Here is a 20,486-nt window from a genome sequence, read left to right on the forward strand (position 1 = left end):
TAAGTTCAGTTGTGTTTAATACTGTCAGAATTATGCAATAGCATTTCAACGGTATTGTACACAGCACAGGACACAAGTATTTTTTACGGCTTCCTTTACTGGGAAACTTGTTCATGTGTTCTACGTCATCAGAAATGCGCAATGTGCAGGTCAAAGGTAACTGCACATGTGTTAGTTGTCGTCCGCTCTCATGCCCTGTTATTCTGTCGTTAAATTGTCTTCCGTGGCAGTCAGGACAATATCACACCCTGCAAGGCGATGTCATCGAATAATAATCGCTTCGGCGACACATCTTTAGGTGTCGATGTTGTTTTAGACGAAGATATTATGAAAAATGCTCCCCATTGTCCACACGGTAAGTTACTGATCTGTTCTTGAGCTTTGAGGCTCCATCGTGATCTCTCTGAACTGTCTCTTTGGTCACTCCAGGGAGGTTTTCTACCCATGATCACGCGATCAAGCCAAGTTAAACCGACTGAACATCCAAGATCAAGCAGTGCAAATGCGACGTTACGTAGATGCCTATTTATGCACAGTCGCTTGTGAACCGTCGATACACGACGGCCGCTGTGTGGTATGCAATATTTGCATACCACACTTCGGCCATCATGTATCGGTTCACAAGCGACAGTGAATTTGGAGACACTCCAATGCATGTAGTCTTCAGTGGTTCGATACACGGCTAAGGCCGCTCTATAAGAGATTATGCATTTCTCGTGCGTACAGCGGCCTTCGCGGCCATAAACATTTCTGGGAGCCGCCATTACCGACTTCCGGTTTAAATAAGCCTCTTTGTGTATCATAGACAGTAAGTACTGTCTATGTGTGACTTTGCTTTAGTGGTAGATTTCATTATCCCCGTTACCCTGGTCACTTTGACCTCGTCACACTTTTCTTGTTATATGGCAACATGTTCAAAATCATGCAACTTGCTTCAAAAGCCATCCAGCCGTTTTGATACACAAAATGTGCCTTTGTGTGACCAAAGAACTGTGTAGTGATTGAACATGCTGGTGTCTTCCCAGTGCTCATGGCCCCACGACTATCCTGAACAGTGTGGTGTAGTGCTTGGGTAGCTGCAAAATTGTAGCTCTATGGTGAGGCGGTCGGTACCGGTGAGTTTTGGTTTTGCGACCTCGCTCACCAGTAGAGCTACAATGCCGAAGGCCCTGTAGCATACAAAATAAGCGCGCCACACATGACGCGGCATTTTCATGTAAAATCCCACATATTTACTGCATTTGGTCGTACCGATTTATCACTACTGAAGACTAAACACTATACTACACTAACCTTGTCGTTTATGGGGTTTGGTATTAGCACAGACACATCGATCGCGTTCCATAAACATTCAGCGTGTTTCTGGAGCCGCCATTACCGAAGTTGGTAATTGCGGCTCCAAGAAATGTTTTAGGAACGCGGTCGACGTATTTGAACAAATAGCAAACCCTATACACGAAAAGGTTAGTGTAGTATAGTGTTTAATCTTCAGTAGTGATAAATCAGTATGACCAAATGCAGTAAATATATGGGATTTTACATCAAAATGCCGTGCCATGTGCAGCGTGCTTATTTTGTATGCTTCAGGGCCTTCAGCATTGTAGCTCTACTGGTGAGCGAGGTCGCAAAAACCAAAACTCACCGACCGCCTCACCGTAGAGCTACATTTTGCAGCTATGCATTGGGTTACTCTCTTCCACTGGAAAGCAAAGCACTGCGAGCATTGAACAAAATTGGCAATGTGCTTACAAGGTGACAATACTAGTTTGTCTCCTTATGTCAGGGCTGTTGTTTCCTCCTTAATGTCAGGGCTGTTGTTACAATCATCAGTATTAAAACACGGTCACAACAATAACAAAATAAAGTAATCTGTCCATATTTCTGTTAAAAACAGTCGCATCTGATGCTGTACTTTGGTAGCACATGTACAATGGCAATCAATGCTATGCTTTCACCTTGCTCTACCAAATGTAACCCAGAGATTAACAATTACCTGCACAACACCAAATCAATGAGGTCAAGTCTAAGAGAAGTTACATTTCCTGAATTTTTTTTCACTCTTTGAACCCCGTATTTTAGTAAATTTTCACATGATGTCAAATGTCACCAGGGCTTCAAGGATTGATATCAGCCTGTGTCACTTTCATTCCAGGGCCAACTCTCTTGTTTGAGAGATATTTTCAAGGCGGGAAATCGGGTCGTAAATTTTTTGCCTGCTCAGCATGCAGAGATCGAAAGGACTGCAATTTTTTCCAGTATGAAGATGACAAGGTATCAGCTGTTCGACAGGAAGTCAGATACCAACATAACCAATCTAAACAACCACCATTCAAACATTTAGATTACTACAAAAGGTGAGCTACATGTACCAATGGATATCATGTAGTAGTGTAAAACATGTCTTGTTAAGCTAGCATGCCATTTAGCTAATTTATCTGGAGTCAAGGATTGGTTAATTTGAGATTGAGCTTATTCAAACATTTCCCTACATAATAACAATAGCCCAAGTGTATTGTTAGCTAAATTAAGATCCCACCAATTCAATACAAATTGTCATTTTGCTAAAAAAATCATGGAGCTGTTTCAAAGTGTTTTACAATATCTCCAACATGTTCCTCATTCACAGAATACTTGTACTTACCTGTCCAATGAGAATGTGTTCTTGGTAAGACGGAAGAGTGATGGCCTCTCACTGAACAATTTTACAAATTGAAATAATCATAGGAAGTCCCAAATTTATAAACTGAAGAAGCATCCTCAGAGAAAACATGGTTGTCTTCATAAGGAAAATAGACCCAGTGTACTTTGAGTGTGCAGTGTATTGTCCTTACGAAGGAACCATATTTCAAACTTATATTTATCAGAACATGGATAACAGTCTCTTCCATAAATAGTCCTTTCCATGTATTTATATTAGACTGAATGTTTCATTGCCATTCATGAACATACAGTAAATCCAAGATTGAACTGAGTATGGGTTTGATAGAAGTACTGGTACATCACTGTGAGTGTTAATGCTGTTAATATGATTTTCACAAATTCAATGTGCTATACAGGAATATTTTGAATCAGAATATACAGTGTACATACAATAATACATGTGCAGTTTTGTCTCTGCAAATCACAAATGTAACATAAATTTGGAGTTTATTGAAGACAAATTTTTTCACATTTGTCCTTTTTGTTGGTTTTTGTAGATACAAGGACTTACTGAATTTGCCTCCTTGCAAGCGGTGTTACTGTCATGAGTGCAGTCTGTTGCTAGTTGAAGAAGAGGCTCAGCAAGGACACAAAAACCACAGAGTCATCACAGGGTTGTCTGAGGAAGACCTTAAGAAACCAAGCTATCTCTTGGATCCTCTTGTAGATAAGAAAACAAATGCTGTGAGTGGTCTATTTGTACATACATTATACTTACCTACTTCACTTTATATGCTGTATTTTCATGCTGGTTTTCTTTGTTGTTTGTCAAATGTTATCATGAATCTCTCATAAACAGTTACAATTGAGAAATAAAGTAGAGAGAATGAATGTCAATTTTATTAACAAAATGTGCTGAGTGTTATGTACAGAAAACTGTGTACAAGGTATTTACTGTATTGTCTGTTCACAAATAACTTTTTATTGCCTATAAATTGAGTGTTTAGATTGTAACCACTTGTGATTTCACACATTATCTGAAACAATCACAAATTTTCATTGCAGCAATACCTGTTTAATCAGAATGCAGTCACTTTTCTGGTGTCAACCATACAGAGGCTGGGTTTCAACAGGGTTCTGTGTATTGGAACACCAAGGTAGAAGTAAAATTTCATTGTCTCAATCCAAAGTTTTTCAAAAATATCCAAGCTAATCTTTTAATATGATGTATTAAACAAAGTTTCATTGTATGCTGAGACAATTATGTCTTAGAAATTTGATTTTGCACTTCAACAAAATGTTTGCATTGTTAATAAACTTAATGAAAAACAAAAAACACACAAGACGCTGATTAGGTATGATATTTACTGTATGATAATCCAGAATATATTTGTTAAATTATCATCATAGAATTTTCAATGTTGCCCTTTCCCTGACAAAATCAGATATATAAAGTCAGTCTGTGCTTACTTTAACATCATTTCAGATGAAATTATAGCATATAGCTCATGACGTGTGATTCAACCAGAATGGGCGGTATGTTATTTGTGTGGTATATTTCTATTCTTTGACAATTTCTGTGTTTTATTAACAGACTTCATGAAATGATTTTGAGTCTGAAAGGCAGCAAGGATGATACCGGATTGGAAAGTCTTTTGCTTGATATTGATCATCGATATGTAAGTTTATTACTGTTCACAGCAGATTCTTCCCTACTAAATACACAAGTGTAGAATCATTCCTGACCCCCTTCCCCTGCATTGGATACCTCTCACCCCTCTGCCTATAGTAGTGCCTTCATACACTTTGGCCAACAAATACTCTCGCCACCTCCTTCCATGATGGATATCTCTTCCATCCATCTGCTCAGCTGATGGTATAGTTTCTGTCAAATTCCATCAACTCAGGGTCTGCACTTAAAGATTGCCCCTATAATTAATAATTCTAACCTTAATCCTGTAATGACCCTCTTCCTCATTGGTTGACATTTGTCAACAATGTACATGTATTTATTGATCAACTGTTCAATGTTAAATTGATAATGAGATGATCAATATCTTAATAAAATCACTAACCTAGGTTTCAGATGTGTTCTTAGTCTCAAGATGTATTGAACTGGCTTCAAGTATTGTGTCACAGCTATTCCGCTGTTATAAAGAAGCTCTTAACATAGTCGCTGTGTAGGTGTTCTGGCTAATGTGTGCTTTATTCTGATTCATGTCACACTCAGTCATCAAAAAGTGTCAAGTTGATCAGGCTTCAAGAGCACTCTGAAATTCAACTAACACTGGTGTACTTGATCCTGTGTGAAAAGCATGTAAAATTGTTAAGTTAGTTTTATGATAGGTAAAAGCTGTACGAGCACTGAGCACCGTGTGTTGACTTGTGATTGGTGTCACCGAAATGAACGTAATGTTTTGTTGAGTTTTAGGATTGCTTGATTGCTTGAGTACATGAGACTTTACACAACTGTTGGGTAAACGGAACAACAGAAAGAAAGCAAAAAGCAAGCCAAAAGTGTTTGCACTTTATTATTTTAATTATTTGAGACTGCCACATTCATCCCTAAGAAGGAGATTCCACTGAGGGGAAATGGTGTAATCAGAATTGTATACGAAAAAGCCAATCCCCTAGGTGTTCATGACGATCCACAGTTTACTGTATAGCATCTGGTGATGAATACAGAAACTTACATTAGTCCCATTTGGCAGGATGTACCTATCACTGGGCCTCCCTTCTTGTCCTGGGTGCTAGCTACAGATCCTCAGAGACAAGAATGACAATAATATTAATAATTTAATAACCATATACCTTTCTAAATGCTTACAGAGATTTGCGTCAGCTGCATTATTTAATTACTGAGATGGTATCAAGGCTCATAGTTGTCATAGTGAGAGACAGGTACAATGTACACACCATATCAATTTTAAGGTGAAATGAAAGAATAATTTTCAAATTTGCAAAAACTATAGCATTTTGTTTATCCTATCTCACATATGCTCATTATGATAAAAAAATTGTCGGCGATGCGAAAAATAATCGCATTTCTCGAAAATGTAGTTGGGTGTCAGCCCCGCCCACAAAACGCAATTTGAAATGCCCGCAAACGTCCTTACTTCCGGTTCTGTGGTCAGTGACGTCATGTGAGTCAAACACAAGTGGCATGCTTGCTATTCATTGCTGCGGTTCCATAGCCCTGCCACTCTTCGGCTGGTCGTGTTGGGGGAGTGGGGGCCCCCATATCCCCACTCCCCCAACACAACCAGCCAGGGAGTTGCAGGGCAATAACTGTACAGGGTCAGGAGCAAGCTTTTTTAGCTTCCCTACAGAGCCGCGACGCAGAAAGAAGCAGTCCGGAGAAAATATTGGCAGCCGAGTCAATACTCACAGCTGTGCATGTGTTCGGTGCACTCCGAGCATCATAGCATTAATTGGATTACAAAAAAGTCATTCCGCCAGAAGCCGGATGCTATTCCAACACTTTTTTATTACCACAATACTGATGAAAACCATTTGAAGGCTCCTCGTCAGGCAAGTACTCCAGCTAGATCGGAGAGGTGTATGTGTACAATATCGATCGTCCACGCATAAAGGTTCATGCAGAAACGTCGGCGAGAGGAAATTATCAGCAGGCCGGTCCCATGTTTTCCCTTTCTTTATCTTAGACTATTACTTTTAACTGTGACACTGGCATTACATTTTGTATCGGAGTCATTGATGATTGCGTGTACAATTCAGTCGTAATTTTAAAGAAAAATTGAAATGTAGGCGAAAAAAATCCGACCTCAGTCGTGTTTAGCATTTAGAACTGCAAGTTACTTGTTTAGTGTCAAGTAGACAGTCCTTCCTATGACAGAAATAATAATTGTATTTTTCATATTTTCAGTGGTTTAGACCATTATGTTTTCAAACACAAAGTGATGAAAATTTTAATAAGTTAAGAGCCCCACAATCCTGCAAAATTCGGCTCGTTTGGCATCGCCGCCACTTCAATGTCGCAGCATAGCATGCTGCGGTTTAGAACACTGACTGCAAAAAGTAGCAAAATGTGTGACATGAATGCGCCAATTTTTGAGAATGCTTGCTTGCACTGTGTGTAAAACAAATGAACAAGTATAGTTTTCTGTGAGTGCCAGTGATAATCTTAATATTATTGAACGGATGATCTCTTTTTGGGGCCGTTTGATTTTTGATCATGTAATGATCAGTATACTGCTTCAGTATCAGGCCATGGCCGGCGCACCGGCAAAGTATCTCCGACATCCCGTGGATGATATCGATGTCCAAGTTCAGGGAGTCAAGAAGTTCCTGCGTCCGCGAATGCAGTCTCCTTAGCCTTCGTGACCGGGAACGGGATTGGAATACTTCGGCCATGTCGATCATTAGCCGGCGTCACTGGTTGTAAAGACTTTTCAGCATTACCTGGAGTACCTCGATTGCTTCAACGCGCTAGTACGGGGTGTTGTAGCCTTGACACAATAGCGAATGGTATCTGTAATTTCTTTATTATTATTATTTATTATTATTAAACGTTTTTGCAACCAGATCATAGAAGTGCAGACAGGTTGAATTCTTATAAATAAAAAATTACACAGATTAAATGGTGCATATTAAAATTGCTTTGTTAAAAGTCATAAACATTATAAAAAGTGGTTCTAAAAGCACATACATATAAAAAAGGAAAGCTATCTTTGATAATTGTAAAGAGAGTAGGGGATAAACTATTCTTAAACCTTTGTGTACGACACCTAGGAGTAGCATATTGTTTGGAGTGACGAGTCTTTCTGGTGGAGACTGGGTTGATTAAGTAGTTCAACTTGTCAGTATCAATACAAATTTTATGAAAGAAAGAATGACATAACTTCTCTCTTCTCTGATGCAATGTGTTGCATTTAGTTGTAATAGATTCTTGGTAAGACTTCCCTGGATATATAATTCGAAATGCTCTCTTTTGAACTGATTCAAGAAGGCTGGTTTTTTCTGATGTGAGGCCATTATGCCATAAGGGACATGCATACTCGACCACGGGTCTTATGATTGACATGTAATATGTTTGTAAATGCTTTGTTCTCAACCCTGATCTTTCAAGGAGGTTGAGAAAATACAGACGTTTTGAAGCCTTGTTGTAAATGTAATTAATGTGATCAGACCAAGAGAGTGTATCATTTATTATAACTCCAAGGAGTTTTTGGACCTTTACCCTTTCTATGACCGATCCATTTACATATGACAATTTTTGGAATGTCTGGTTTGTCTTTCCTAAAACAGATTAGCATGTCTTTTGTTTTGTCTGGGTTCAATTTCATGTTATTTACCTCTCAATAGATTCTTCTCTTGTGCGCAAATGTACAGAGTCATTTACAGAGTTATGCGCTTTTTATTTTCAAACCTGGTCTTTCATGTTATTGAATTAATAGAAAAGAATGAAATATTGAGAGTATTTGGCCAGAATACCGTTGTTCTCTGGCTAAGTTTTCGAGGTCTGAATAGTCTGAACTGTTCTCGCTGTCACTGAGCGACATTATGTTTGACTAACATGACGTCACTAAACGCCCTCTGGTAGCGAATTTAGAAATCGATTGACCATTAGGGGAAGACTGCATTAACTTGCATGGTACCTGAAACCCGAGTCCTTGCCTGACCAACTCTGGTGACAAACAGAAGACTTTTAATCCCTCAAGGTGTGAATGTTCCATTGCTGTGTTTATCTTATCCAGCTTGTGCCATTGTAGTGCCATTGTAGGAAAGGCAGGTCTGTGAAATTGATCCTCATAGGGAAGTAGGGTATTCCTAAGTTAATGGAGCCTTCCCGTAATGCAAACTGATTCTGGGTCAGTCTTGGAGATCGAGTTTTTGGCAAAACGAAAGGCTGTTTTTTAGACGTTTTCTTTGAACTTTTTTCTTCTTGTACACACTTAATGCATAGACCAGGATAATTTTTTGGATTTTTTTTTCTTTCATTTCACCTTTTAGATGTGTTTAAGGTGAAGTACTACGAATTACGTCAAAATTAAGTTGTGGTGTCATTTTTTTGAAACTTTGCACAAATATTCTTTGAAGTTGTGCAAGTGCAAAAATAAAATAAAAAATGGGGGTCACCACGCTCGTTTCCATGGAAACGGACGTTAAAATGGCGTCGTTAGAAATAAATAAAAATGATATAATTCACTTAAACTAAAGAAAGCAATTATAAAAAGCTTAGCAAATGAGTTAATTTTAATAAATACCAAGACTTAAGATCCATATCTATCGAATGTATAGTTTTCATGATGTTTGTAAAGAAATTTTTACATAAGTATCGATTACAAAATGACGATATCGAAATTATATCACTACATAATTTTCGAACTTTCTTCCTGTCGCTTTGAATGGTGTCATTTTGAGCAAACTTGGCGAATAAAATCCTGACATAATACCATTTAGTTTAAACTTTTAATAAAAGGGTGTCACCACGCTACTTTTTACAATATCTCCAGGTGAATGGGTAATATGCGCCATGTAAATGGGAGAGAATGTTAATTTTTCGCTCGTTTTGAATAAAAATCAGCTTCCTAGGGGGTCAAAATATGACAAAATTATAGGGCACATGTATTTCTAAGAGACTGGGTCAAAAAATTTGGTAAAAGCGCAATTTCAACAATGACAGGTGATGTTAAATACATGCGCTACAAAGTAACCCATTTGCGACAGGCTGGAGTTAAATCTGCGCAGAAACGTTCTAAAGCGTGTGCGCATCCGAATTCGTCGCCCTTTACCTTAAGAATATATTGCTGTGAGGCAATATTTGAAGCAAGTTCAATACATATAGAAATAAAGTACATAACCTCAGTAAGTGATTAGACAAGGAGTCATTTTCATTAACTTTGCACAGAAATGTCCTTTACTTCCTAACATAGCTGATCATGATAGTTATTAAAATAATAAGGATACAAACTCTTCAAATAATGGTCTGTTTTTTGTTTCAGTATCAATTTTATTCCCCAGAACATTTCAGCAGGTACAACATGTTTAATCATTACTTCTTTGACGGAGAAGGATGTCAGAAAAATTGTCAAGAATTTCTGAACAGGGATGGTGGGGAAGGTGTCGTCATGGTTACAGACCCACCATTTGGAGGTCTGGTTGAGGTTCTAGCATTTACTGTGAAAAGGATCATGGGATGGTGGAAAGAAGGGACATCAGGTAATAGGGTAAATTCTAATACTAGGTGGTCTTATGCGCATTTAGAGACCCATTGTTAACCTTACCGCAATGTGGTTTAATTTGCAGGGACTTTTGATACACATCAAAGGACCTGATGCCTTGTCAAAATTGATTTAGTTTTCAGATTAAATATGATTCTGATACACCAATGTGTCAACAAAACACATACCTAGTACCTGAATGTCATTTCAGGATCGTGGCCAACGCTCCCCATCATTCAGTCTACTGTATAGGTATTGACGATTACAATGACTTGGTCTGAACGAATTGTGAAATGAAAAAGGCCTCATTTGGCATATGCCATAAAATAAGCCGTTGTTTGAAGGGAAATAGTTGTCGGAACTGCGCCTGTGCGAATTTCTTGGTTACAAATAATGTATTTCGTGGACAATATCTAGATGCACCATATCATCATAGCGGCAACATTTAAATTACAGATGTAATTATGACAGACATGTTTTAACTTTCATGAATCACCATCGTATCTGGATACTGTGTTTCCATTGGTCGTATGGGTCCCATACGACCTTTGAGTGTAGTTCCGACGACTGTATCCCTTTAACCTGTTCACCCCCAATTCCCTGTAAACAGGTCCACAATCACCATTGATAACAATGGGTTTGGGCAAAACCATGGTGGTGAAAGGGTTCAAGGAGCAAGGAATGTTATAATTTTAAACTTTAAAAAAAAAATGCTTTTTTCTCCAATTATAACAAAATATTGTTGATATTATTCTTTTTTATGAATGTTTATACTTTCAGATTCCTGTTCAAGCAAAGAGCTTCCTGTTATTTGGACTTTTCCGTATTTCCTGGAGTTCAGAATTTTGCAATGTCTTCCATCATTTCATATGTCAGATTACAAGGTAACTGCAAGTTTAATTATCCAATAGGACATTTCCAGCCATACTGGTCTTACCATCATATTGAACTTGACAAGACATTCAGTCTGCTGTCACTACCATTGTAGAAGATCTGCTACAATTTACCATGGTGCTTCTGTAATTACATGTTATGCACAGATTTCGAAATTTAGTGAATTGTTTTACATAAGAACAACTGTGAAATCTTATTAAATTTAAACTAAATGCCAAAATGCTGAATAACATGTTTGTGTGTTATTGTTGTCATTCACATTTTAGAGAATGACCGGTCATTCTACTTTTTTATGTTGACAGGTTGCTTATGACAATCATACATTATTTCAATGTGACAAAACAAACAAAGGGTCACCAGTCCGACACTTCACCAATATTTCACCAATAGAGTTTGTCTTACCTGAAGAAGAAGGCTACAGGTACAGTTGTCAGGTTGACACCGTCTCAGTTTTCCTATATCCTTGTTTGTTTGTTTTTTATTTTCTCTATAAAAATTTCCCATTGGACCTCAGAAAGAATGCAAATAACCAAGAATTTTTATACTTATTGGTTATTTGCGTTCTTTCTCTGAGCTATCTTTCAAATCCTAACTTTGATATGAAAAGGTAAATATAGCTTATTATTACACGACACGAGTATGCATGTACGTGTGTATTTTCTGAAATAATGTTTCAAAGGTTAATCTATGTTTCGAGTATGTCCCAATGCAAGGCTGTCAGAAATTTCCCGTCAATCATCCACTGAGTCCTATTCAAAGAATTTGTTTTTATAGTGAAACAAACAGCAATTCATGACATTTTCCCGACTGTGTCATTTTCTTCGAAATGGATAGAATCAACTGATAAATTTTACACAAAGAGTGCAGTGTTCACAGGGCAGTGTTTCTAGTTGACAATATTTCTAAAATCCACAGATTCAGAGTGATCATAATTTTCTGTAATTTTTGTCGGTTATTTTTGTCAGGTTTTGTGTAAAATGTCAGAGGTATGTTTCATCGGTCAATGTCCACTGTCTAAAATGTGACCAGTGCACTTCAAAAGATGGGAGAACTTACACACATTGTGATCAGTGCAGTAGATGTGTTAAACCAGGTGAGAATTGATCAGTTTTCGACACTTTACCAAAGTTTGTATGAGACGCGAGGTAAATTGTACTGCAATGAATGTAAGGATAAATCAATGAATGTGGTTAAATGTACAAGGGGTACTCTGGTAAATCTGTTTTATTTTTGTGTAAATGAATGGGTTCTACAACAGTCCATTCCAACCTTCAGTCTACCTATGAATATGATTTATGTAATGTCTAATACACCATGCATAAATGGTTGTTACAAATTTTATAGTAGTGAGAGTTCCCTCCTCAGTGATGTTTATTTTTAACAATGTCAATGATTTATTTAGATTGTGAATAGATGATACCTCTTTGATCTATACAGATCATTTTGTATTTCATCATCAGCATGTTATCAGTCAGCTGAAATATCTTACTCATTTGCTGTTGAAGTTTGACAAATTACATTTTGTTGACATTTAAAAGAATTCTATCAGTCTTGATTTGCATATACACATTCATGCCCTTTATTGCATGCCAACATTTGAATATAATTGTTAAACTGTTCCTGGTCTCACAGATGGACTTTATACTGCCATTGGTGAAAAATGTGCTAGTCGTGGAGTCAGCAATTACACTTCTCTCAATAAAGATTTGAAGGACTAATTTACAGCAGAAAAGTTCTGAATGTACATTTTTCTGTTTTTGTACACAATCTTTGTGAGTGCAGCAGAAGATACAAATTCAGTTTTTTCTGTTCGAAGGAAAAGTTGATACATAGATCTGAAAATGTGAATAGATTGTTCCAGAAGTTTCTGTTTGCTTTCAGAGGTGTTATGTAAAGTACTGTACATGTATTTATCTTCTAGTTGGTGTGACAAAGTTTCTCAGCGAGTTAAAATTTAATCTTGCCAAATACCAGTAAGCTTTTCATAATATTGTTTTGTGAAGTCACAACAAATAAGAAATCTGCTGTATAGAATTACCAATTAAAATCTACTCTGCCCATGGCAACATGTAAATATTTTGGGTTGCTTGTCAGCAAACTAAAATGATCATAAATTTAAAAGGATATTGCTATATACACACATCTCATGACTGATAATTTAGAGCTCCTTCTTTAACCAAATGAGTGCTGTATTTTTTCCCATCAAAATTTTAGTGCAACATTTTACCAAATTTTATGAACTTTTATGTAATTTTTCTGATAATTTTGGACCAAATGAACACAACATCTCATCAGCCACAGTTTTTTATCAAAATTTTGGCAAAAATCTAACAAAAATTGACGAGGTATATTTTACATGTATAAGGGTGACAAATATTGACTTTGATTCTCAAAGGGTTTATAGTAGACTTCATTGGAGATTATTGAGAAACGATATGATCTATGGGATTGAGTCATTAGAGAGATCATGGTGTGAACAAATTATGAGCTCACAGCATCATCTTGTCAATAATAACCTGTCAATAACATTTTCTTTCTAAAAATGAAAACCTTCAAAATGGTACTGCTATCTTGTCAATTTTGTGTTAATATTTTGTTCAATTATTTCAAGATTTGTTGTCAACTGAATACTGAAAAAAACACAAATGAGGCTTTACATTTGCTCCATATTGTTGATAGTTATCAAGCTGCTTGGTACTTTTTCAAACCAGTCAGAAATAATTTACCGTATCTTTTAAATCCATACCTGAAGATAACTACACACATTTGTTACAGTAAATGTCATGTCAATCAGAAGCATCTATGCAAGGCATTTCGGTTTGGCTATGAATTTCATATTCCTTGCAACTTTATGTCATAATAAGTATGTAAAAGAAAGCTACATGTATATAACCAATGGAACAGAAAATTATATTCACAAAATAGTGAAACTGATCAATATTTTGACAATGAAGGGGTTTTTCTGTCAGGAATTTTTCATTCGCTTTAACTTTCAAAAGATATTCCAATCTTCATGAAAATTATCAATGTAAAAGACCAACTAAATTTTTTAGGCTTCATGACAAAATTTGCTCAAAAAAAATTGATGATTCTGAAAGTGTTTCTGAAATAAACATTTTGCCTGTGTGATCTATTTGCCCCACTGTCCAGTGATTGTAATTCTAAACTCTATTATGTCATCATGGTTTGCAGGTCGTGTCCATTGTAGTAGCTGCAACCAGTGTGAATTACCAGATCATGTCTGCGTCACCAACAAAGCTCTGATTGGCTGCCATATCTGTGGTGATCCAACGCACAAGAGAAGACAGTGCCCTCAGACTGTCAGAAGTGATAGACTTCAGAAGAAAAGGTATACAGCATTGTTCTATTCATGAGAGAGATATTGGAAAATTGAAATTTAAAGGCATGAGTTGCTTATGGAAATTGATGTTAGCTTCAAATAACTGAGGTTGTGTGGACAGTGGACAGTCAGGTACAATTGTAGTGAGGTACCTTTCCAGATGTGTGATGTTGCTTCTAATATTCATGTAGCAACTTTTGTAAAAAGACTTGCGGTAGCTACTACAAATGAACTCAAAATACTAGAATTCTACAAATCGGAACAAGGAATATCTTGCTATGGTGATAATGTGAAGTTCTAATGAGCTGTCAAAGAGAAATAATGTTTTGAAATCATGAATTCACAGTTTTGAAGCGTGTAATGTAGGAGAGTAGCAAGTTGTTGCAGTCATTCAAAAACACTGATTTATATCATCAAAATCAGATGCTTTGACTTTTAGGCTGATTTCTTCAATAATTCCATAATTCTTGGCAATACTTCAAAATTGGTCAAAATAAAACCACTTTGGACAATACCACACGCCAAACATGTAAAAAATGTGTAAATCATGCCAATTGTTACATACAAGCACAATATACACATGTATGCAACATTCTACGTATCAAATAACTCTTTGTCACTTTTCTTTCTGGATAACAATTTTCATTATCAATCCCCTCAACAAAGGTCAAATAGATTCTAAACTTTTTACCGTGAAAGCGATAGAGGGGGAATATCTGTAATCATTATGTCGTTGTTTCTGAGTATATTGTTGAAATGAAGCAGCCAATCTGAGTATGTAGTTTATATTGAAACATTGCAGATAGTCTTATGTCTTTGAATGTTTTGTATTGTTCACAGGCATACAGTATATTTGCAAGGAAGTTGTATCTAAATAAAAAATGTGTATGGTTTTGTGCTTTTGTTATAGCCATGTCAACACACTGCAGACTGAACATATGTTTCTGAAAGCATTAAAAAAATTTCAAACATTGTATACTTCTCAAGTCAACCATTTTATTTCATATTTGATCTTTTCCAACAGTTTTTAATCCGATGCTATAATTTTGTTTTCCAACTTTTTGTTCTCGTAGTTTTAAGCCATATGTTACCGTTGATTACATGTATAGAAACCAGATGATCATCAGTAAAACAGTTCATTTAGAACAACATTTCCAATCTAGACGAACTGAAATATCTGGATAACTGGTAAAGAGCAATGAAAAGGTCTTTATCATGGAACATTTCAAATGTTTGACAAATGTTGATCACCGAATGATATCCCCGAATCAGAAAACATTGAAATCTAAGTGTCACAATATAGAAATCACTGTGAAGTATGGTGGACATTGAATTTTTACCAAGCAAGACATTTTTTGTCTTTTGATGAATTGTCAAAATCTTTGATGGCTTTACCATGACATGGAGAAGATCAAGTCTGACATTGGGAACATGTTGACTTTTTGATAGGGTCTCATATCAACAGATAACTGTCCGATGCATCAAACATGCATGCTTTAGTGACCAAGTTATGTCTGTCAAATTTCAACCAAACACGATGAGTGAATTTTACCGCCAAAGAGGAGCCCGCGCTCACCAGCTTCCCTCTTTGGAGGTAAAATTTAAACCAAACCAGCCATGTGTGTATAACTACTGCAGAGGTTCTCTTCCCAACTTCTCTCTCAGGTGATGAAATTCACACCTTTCAGTCAATTTTGTATGGAGTAGATTTTGCAAAGAGGTTCCTTTGAGAGTGGTTTTCACACCCCTGATATTTTGAAATTTTCCATACCAGCCATTTTAAATAAACCAATGAATATTATTGTGCATGGTCAACCCACATCAACGTCATATTTTAGGATGCATCTCTTGAAATTTCTCAGAGATTCACAAAATATTTTCTGACAGTGACATCATATGATATTGATGAATGAATCTTGATGATGTCAAAAGACGTCATCATTGGAGGACAGAGATCTATCATGTCTGTATAAAGTTTAGATATAATAGGCATCCGTTCTACTAGTAGCATAGTAGATTTCCATGCTAAAAATTAACCATCATTAATTCAAATATGAAAGATATATAGGTTATCTTGCATTTGAGCAACCGAGGTTGATCAAACTGGTGACATTTTTAATCTGACCAAACCGCTTGATAAAGCAGTACAAAGCTTAGTTGCCATAGCAGCAGTGGTAAATATTTTATCGACTTTGACCTTGTTGTTTACCATTCAGGAGTGGTTCATCTATCATTTTAATAAGAGCTGATCGGGAAGATGAATCAGTCTGGGTGTGGTGCCTACCATCAGGCTGTACTTTGGTCCTATTTTATCTAAATGGACAGGTAGATCTAAGTTCCTTGTCTGTAACATCAGGTCATGCCGTACCATATTAAGGTCTGTTATAAACAGGGTTATTTATGTCAATATCATGACATGTATCTGAGATACACCATTTCTTCTGAACTTCAACCTGGAGGTCACATGCTACACAAGTACATGTAAACCTGCACCAGTACAGAACTGAAGTGATTTTGAAGTTTGTGCAACCTTAAACATGAGTTCTTTCTGACACATGTAAATGTGATCGTACCAAACTGAAAATGTCACATGTGATGTAGTTCTGAAGAGCTACTTGTCCCCCATGTTTCACTTCAGATATCATTTTGATATGAACATTTCAAATTGTTTTATTTCCATATATCAGATATCATTAACATCAGACAGCATATCATCCGTGCACACTGTCCTCAAGACTTTATCAATTATTAGCTCTCACCTTACATGTATCACTCAGCAACATACCACTGTGTCTGCGATTTGCTACCAACTTAGACCTTTTTACATAATTTCTGGCAGAGAGTCATGTCTTTGAGGGGTTCGTGTGATAAAAATGTACTAGTACACTTAGTTAATCAGCAAGTACTGTAATTATTTCTTGACATACCGCTGCATCTGCGATGAGCCGCCGAACTTAGACCATTTTCTGGCAGTGTGTCATACTTGTATGGTGTAGAGGGATTTGTGTAATCGATAAGTACACTCCATAAATCAACAAGTACTTTAATTATGTAATTGTTGTTTTACGTAATGTGAATCCTTGATAGTAGAGTGCAATCAGTATTGAACGTTGGTGTCGCTGTCTATGATATGTCCATTATAATAAATGGTAAACATGTATATAGTCTTTAACCCTTTGAGTGTTGTAATGCTTTCCCACCAAAATTTTAGTGCAACATTTTACAATTTTTTAAATTTTTCTGTAATGTTTTTTGATAATTTAGGACCTCAGGGATATCACATTTTATTGGCTAAAGTTTTTTATCAAAATTTTGTCAAAACTCTGAAAAAAAATTGACTTTTGTAATTTTTATAAAGGTAACAAAAATTGACTTTGGCACTCAAAGAGTTTATCATAGGTCCACATGCCCTAATGCATCTGCACAACAAGTTTACTCAAATTGAAAGAAAGGAGATTAAGGCAACTTCACACATTAGATCTACTGTTACTAGTGGTATGATACAGTTAATGAGTTGATCACTCTAGTTATTTTGTATGGAATACATGGCAAGACACTGGTGAATCAATCAGTAGTGATTTAACTTTAGTCATGTGACCTGGGTCCTCAAAAAATCAGTTTTATGTTTGTGATATTTCCTAACCGTGTTTCAGGACCAAAATGGGGTCCCTTCATCAGTCGCCCTATACTATTATGTATTGCCCTCCTTTTAGTTTGATGATAATCATCTTCCCTCTAAGAGGAGAAGCCAGATTTGTTATCAAGTTGACGGAGTCAATCACTGTTGACTAACTCTATATGTGTGCCATCCCGTGTGTGGTGTCATAATTGACTCATCTTCGACCGGAGCTCTGGACGCTTTGTGTTTTCATATTGGAGCATATTTCAAGCTTAAATTGCTGGTTTTATCAAAGTTAGAGAAGTTTGTTGTCAAAGGCTGTTTCAAGAAATATTCTGTTGTTTAACCTTTCGCTGGTTCATGTGTTGCGTTAACAGTTGTTTTTTGGTGTGTAGATCAATCACCCGAACTTTTGGTTTTATGACGAGTCATCTTCCCTCTACAAGGAGAGGCCAGATTCTTAAGTGATAGGGACAATTCTTGTTGACTGACTCCATGAGTCCGTGATCCAATGTGTGGTGTCCTAATTGACCCATCCCTGACCAGAGTTCTGAACGCTTAATTATGCTGCATTTTGAAATAGCTTTCGGGTCAATACTAGTGCCTGCTTTCTGATGTTGAAAAACATACTGTGAAAGGCTGTTTTGAAAAAAATGTTTTTTCTTTTTTTTAACCTTTCGCCGGTTTCATGTGTTATTTTAACAATAGTTGCTGTAGATGGCCTTGCAAATCAGTTTGATTATAGTATAGTGTTGGTTTGTTTTATCCAAGATGGACTTTCATTGTTAGTGTCATGGCGGCCTTCTGAATTATGATTTCCTTTGCCAGATGATATTTTGCTCTACCCAGCATTCTCACTAGATTACAGATTAGGGGATCGATTACATCTTGGTCTTGTTCAATGAGTGGTGGCAGAAACATGGAGACAAACTATGCAAAATTAGTTTGGTACAGAGTCCCTGTAGATTATGCCACTAACATTAATTCTTGTAGGGTTTTAGCAATACAGGCAATTGGAGTTAGATATTTACCTATGGGATTTTTCGGTTTCCGGTCTGGATCCGTTCAAACCCCTATCTGTCAAATATTTTGGAACCTCTTTTGTTCCAGGACATAGAAATATTCCATTATTTTGCCAAGGGTTTTTTTTGTACAATTTCATCAAAACTTAATATTTTAAACCAGTAATTTGAGAAAAGCTGGTAATATTCAGTTTATGAGACACTGTCCAGTGATATAAATTGGTGCAACCTATGAATGAAACTGACCAGTATCTTGTGATTGGTAAGAAAACACTGAGCCCATGGAACGCTTCAGAAAGAACAGTATTTGAATTTTGATTTATTGATACAATATGTGAACACACAATCATGTTAACAAGTTTATTTTTTCAGCCCATTCCTCATCTAGAGTCACCCTTTGGTAAAAATACAAATTTTAACCACGTTCTATAATTCTGTGTTTTTCTTTCCCGCTTGTAGAAAACACCACAACCCATCCCAAGGACACTTGCTTGATCCACAGTCAGAGAGGTCTAGTAACAACATTAAGAAGACAAAGAGACCGCAGCCTAGAGCCGTTGATGATGACAAGATAGAATCATGTAAACACAGGTGGAGAAAACAGAAATGTCATAGAAATAAAAGGAGGTTCAAGTCTGTGAAAAGTAAAAAGAAGAAATAGAATGAATCATAAGGTACAATTGTAAATCATGTGGAATGTTTATTGAAATCTTCATTTTTCTTATATCAATAAAAAAAATTAAATCTGAATATGTCTGCTGTGAACATGTTTTCATGAAATTTGTAGAGAAATCCATTCATTTGTCAAATGTGGGTGAAATCCATTCACGATTTGTGTGTGTCTACCTCAGTATCAGTTCACCGTGTCCCTTAATCTAGTTTGCTTGTCCTAATGCAGTCTTTGACCGTTCACTGACCAGATAAGAGCAATGCTGGGTGTGTGCTGGTCCCTGATGGGATTTCATTGTATGTTGTATCAGGTTCAAAAATCCCTGCATACTATATTTACATAGAATCTGATGTTGTCACGACTGGTTACTCTGATCATGTCATAGGTACATTGTAGGTAGCTGAACAATGTCAACGTACAACTACCTGCAAGGGACATCTCTATCTGTCACGTATGGTCTGTGGTTCAACAAACATCTTTGACTGTCACATGTGTTTGACAAACGATATGCGGCTTGTCACAGTTTAGATCCAAATCACCAAGTGCTGCACAAAATGAGTTCAAAAGTATAAAGTGTTCACATCAAGCAAAGAGCATGCTAGGGATTTGTTTCATTGACCATTGAATTGATCTGCTTACAGTGACAGGATTATGTATAAGTAACAATATTCTGTTCTATAATTTTTTTTTGAGTGACACAGTCAGTATAAAAAGGAGTGATGGATGTTTTTCCTAGTTTTCAGTTTTCTTTGTAATTCAGAATCCTGTAGTTAGCAGGCAGAATTATTAATTTATCTAAGAACTGCCATCCCTCAAAGTGAATATTGTGATTTCAACTCATGCACCAATCTGAGATAGCCACTAACAATTGGTTGAAATTGAACATAAATTCAAAATGGTAATAAAGTTTGGTGATATTGGTTCAAGCCAGTTTTTTTAATCTCGAAAGTGAAGTTAGCTTTCAAAACACCAAAAAATTCCATCCCTACTTTTACGTATACCATATTTGTAAATATAGGAGGTGTGAGGTTTATTTATTTCAGAAACAAGTGATATGCAGTACAAAAATTAGCAAAAATAATGCATCTGGTGAAGTGGATTAAGAAAATAGAAATGA

The 20,486-nt window shown here is 36.5% G+C and overlaps 1 protein-coding gene across 2 annotated transcripts; it reads left to right on the forward strand.

Moving 5' to 3' along the window:
* The first annotated feature begins 155 nt into the window (after window positions 1–155).
* On the forward strand, window positions 156–19,860 carry LOC139120669 (rRNA N(6)-adenosine-methyltransferase ZCCHC4-like). 2 transcript variants are annotated; one of them, XM_070685195.1, is made up of 12 exons: window positions 156–355; window positions 2,153–2,354; window positions 3,198–3,384; window positions 3,706–3,797; window positions 4,235–4,319; window positions 9,606–9,822; window positions 10,605–10,708; window positions 11,021–11,139; window positions 11,684–11,811; window positions 13,911–14,067; window positions 19,159–19,373; window positions 19,755–19,860. In XM_070685195.1, the coding sequence occupies exons 1-11, from the start codon at window positions 259–261 to the stop codon at window positions 19,358–19,360; spliced, it is 1,590 nt and encodes a 529-aa protein (XP_070541296.1). In that variant the 5' UTR covers window positions 156–258; the 3' UTR covers window positions 19,361–19,373; window positions 19,755–19,860. The 2 variants fall into 2 exon arrangements, with proteins under 2 accessions (XP_070541296.1, XP_070541295.1); XM_070685194.1 differs by lacking the exon at window positions 19,755–19,860 and having other exon boundaries at window positions 19,159–19,449.
* The last annotated feature ends 626 nt before the right edge of the window (window positions 19,861–20,486 follow it).

This window comes from Ptychodera flava, chromosome 20, assembly GCF_041260155.1.
Source record: "Ptychodera flava strain L36383 chromosome 20, AS_Pfla_20210202, whole genome shotgun sequence".
Lineage (NCBI taxonomy): Eukaryota > Metazoa > Hemichordata > Enteropneusta > Ptychoderidae > Ptychodera > Ptychodera flava.

Coding starts and splice junctions, on each gene's coding strand:
- LOC139120669 (XM_070685195.1), top strand. CDS start 259: ATGTCATCGAATAATAATCGCTTCGGCGACACATCTTTAGGTGTCGAT. Junction 10,709..11,020: donor TTCATATGTCAGATTACAAG/GTAACTGCAAGT, acceptor TTATGTTGACAG/GTTGCTTATGACAATCATAC. Junction 11,140..11,683: donor CCTGAAGAAGAAGGCTACAG/GTACAGTTGTCA, acceptor TATTTTTGTCAG/GTTTTGTGTAAAATGTCAGA.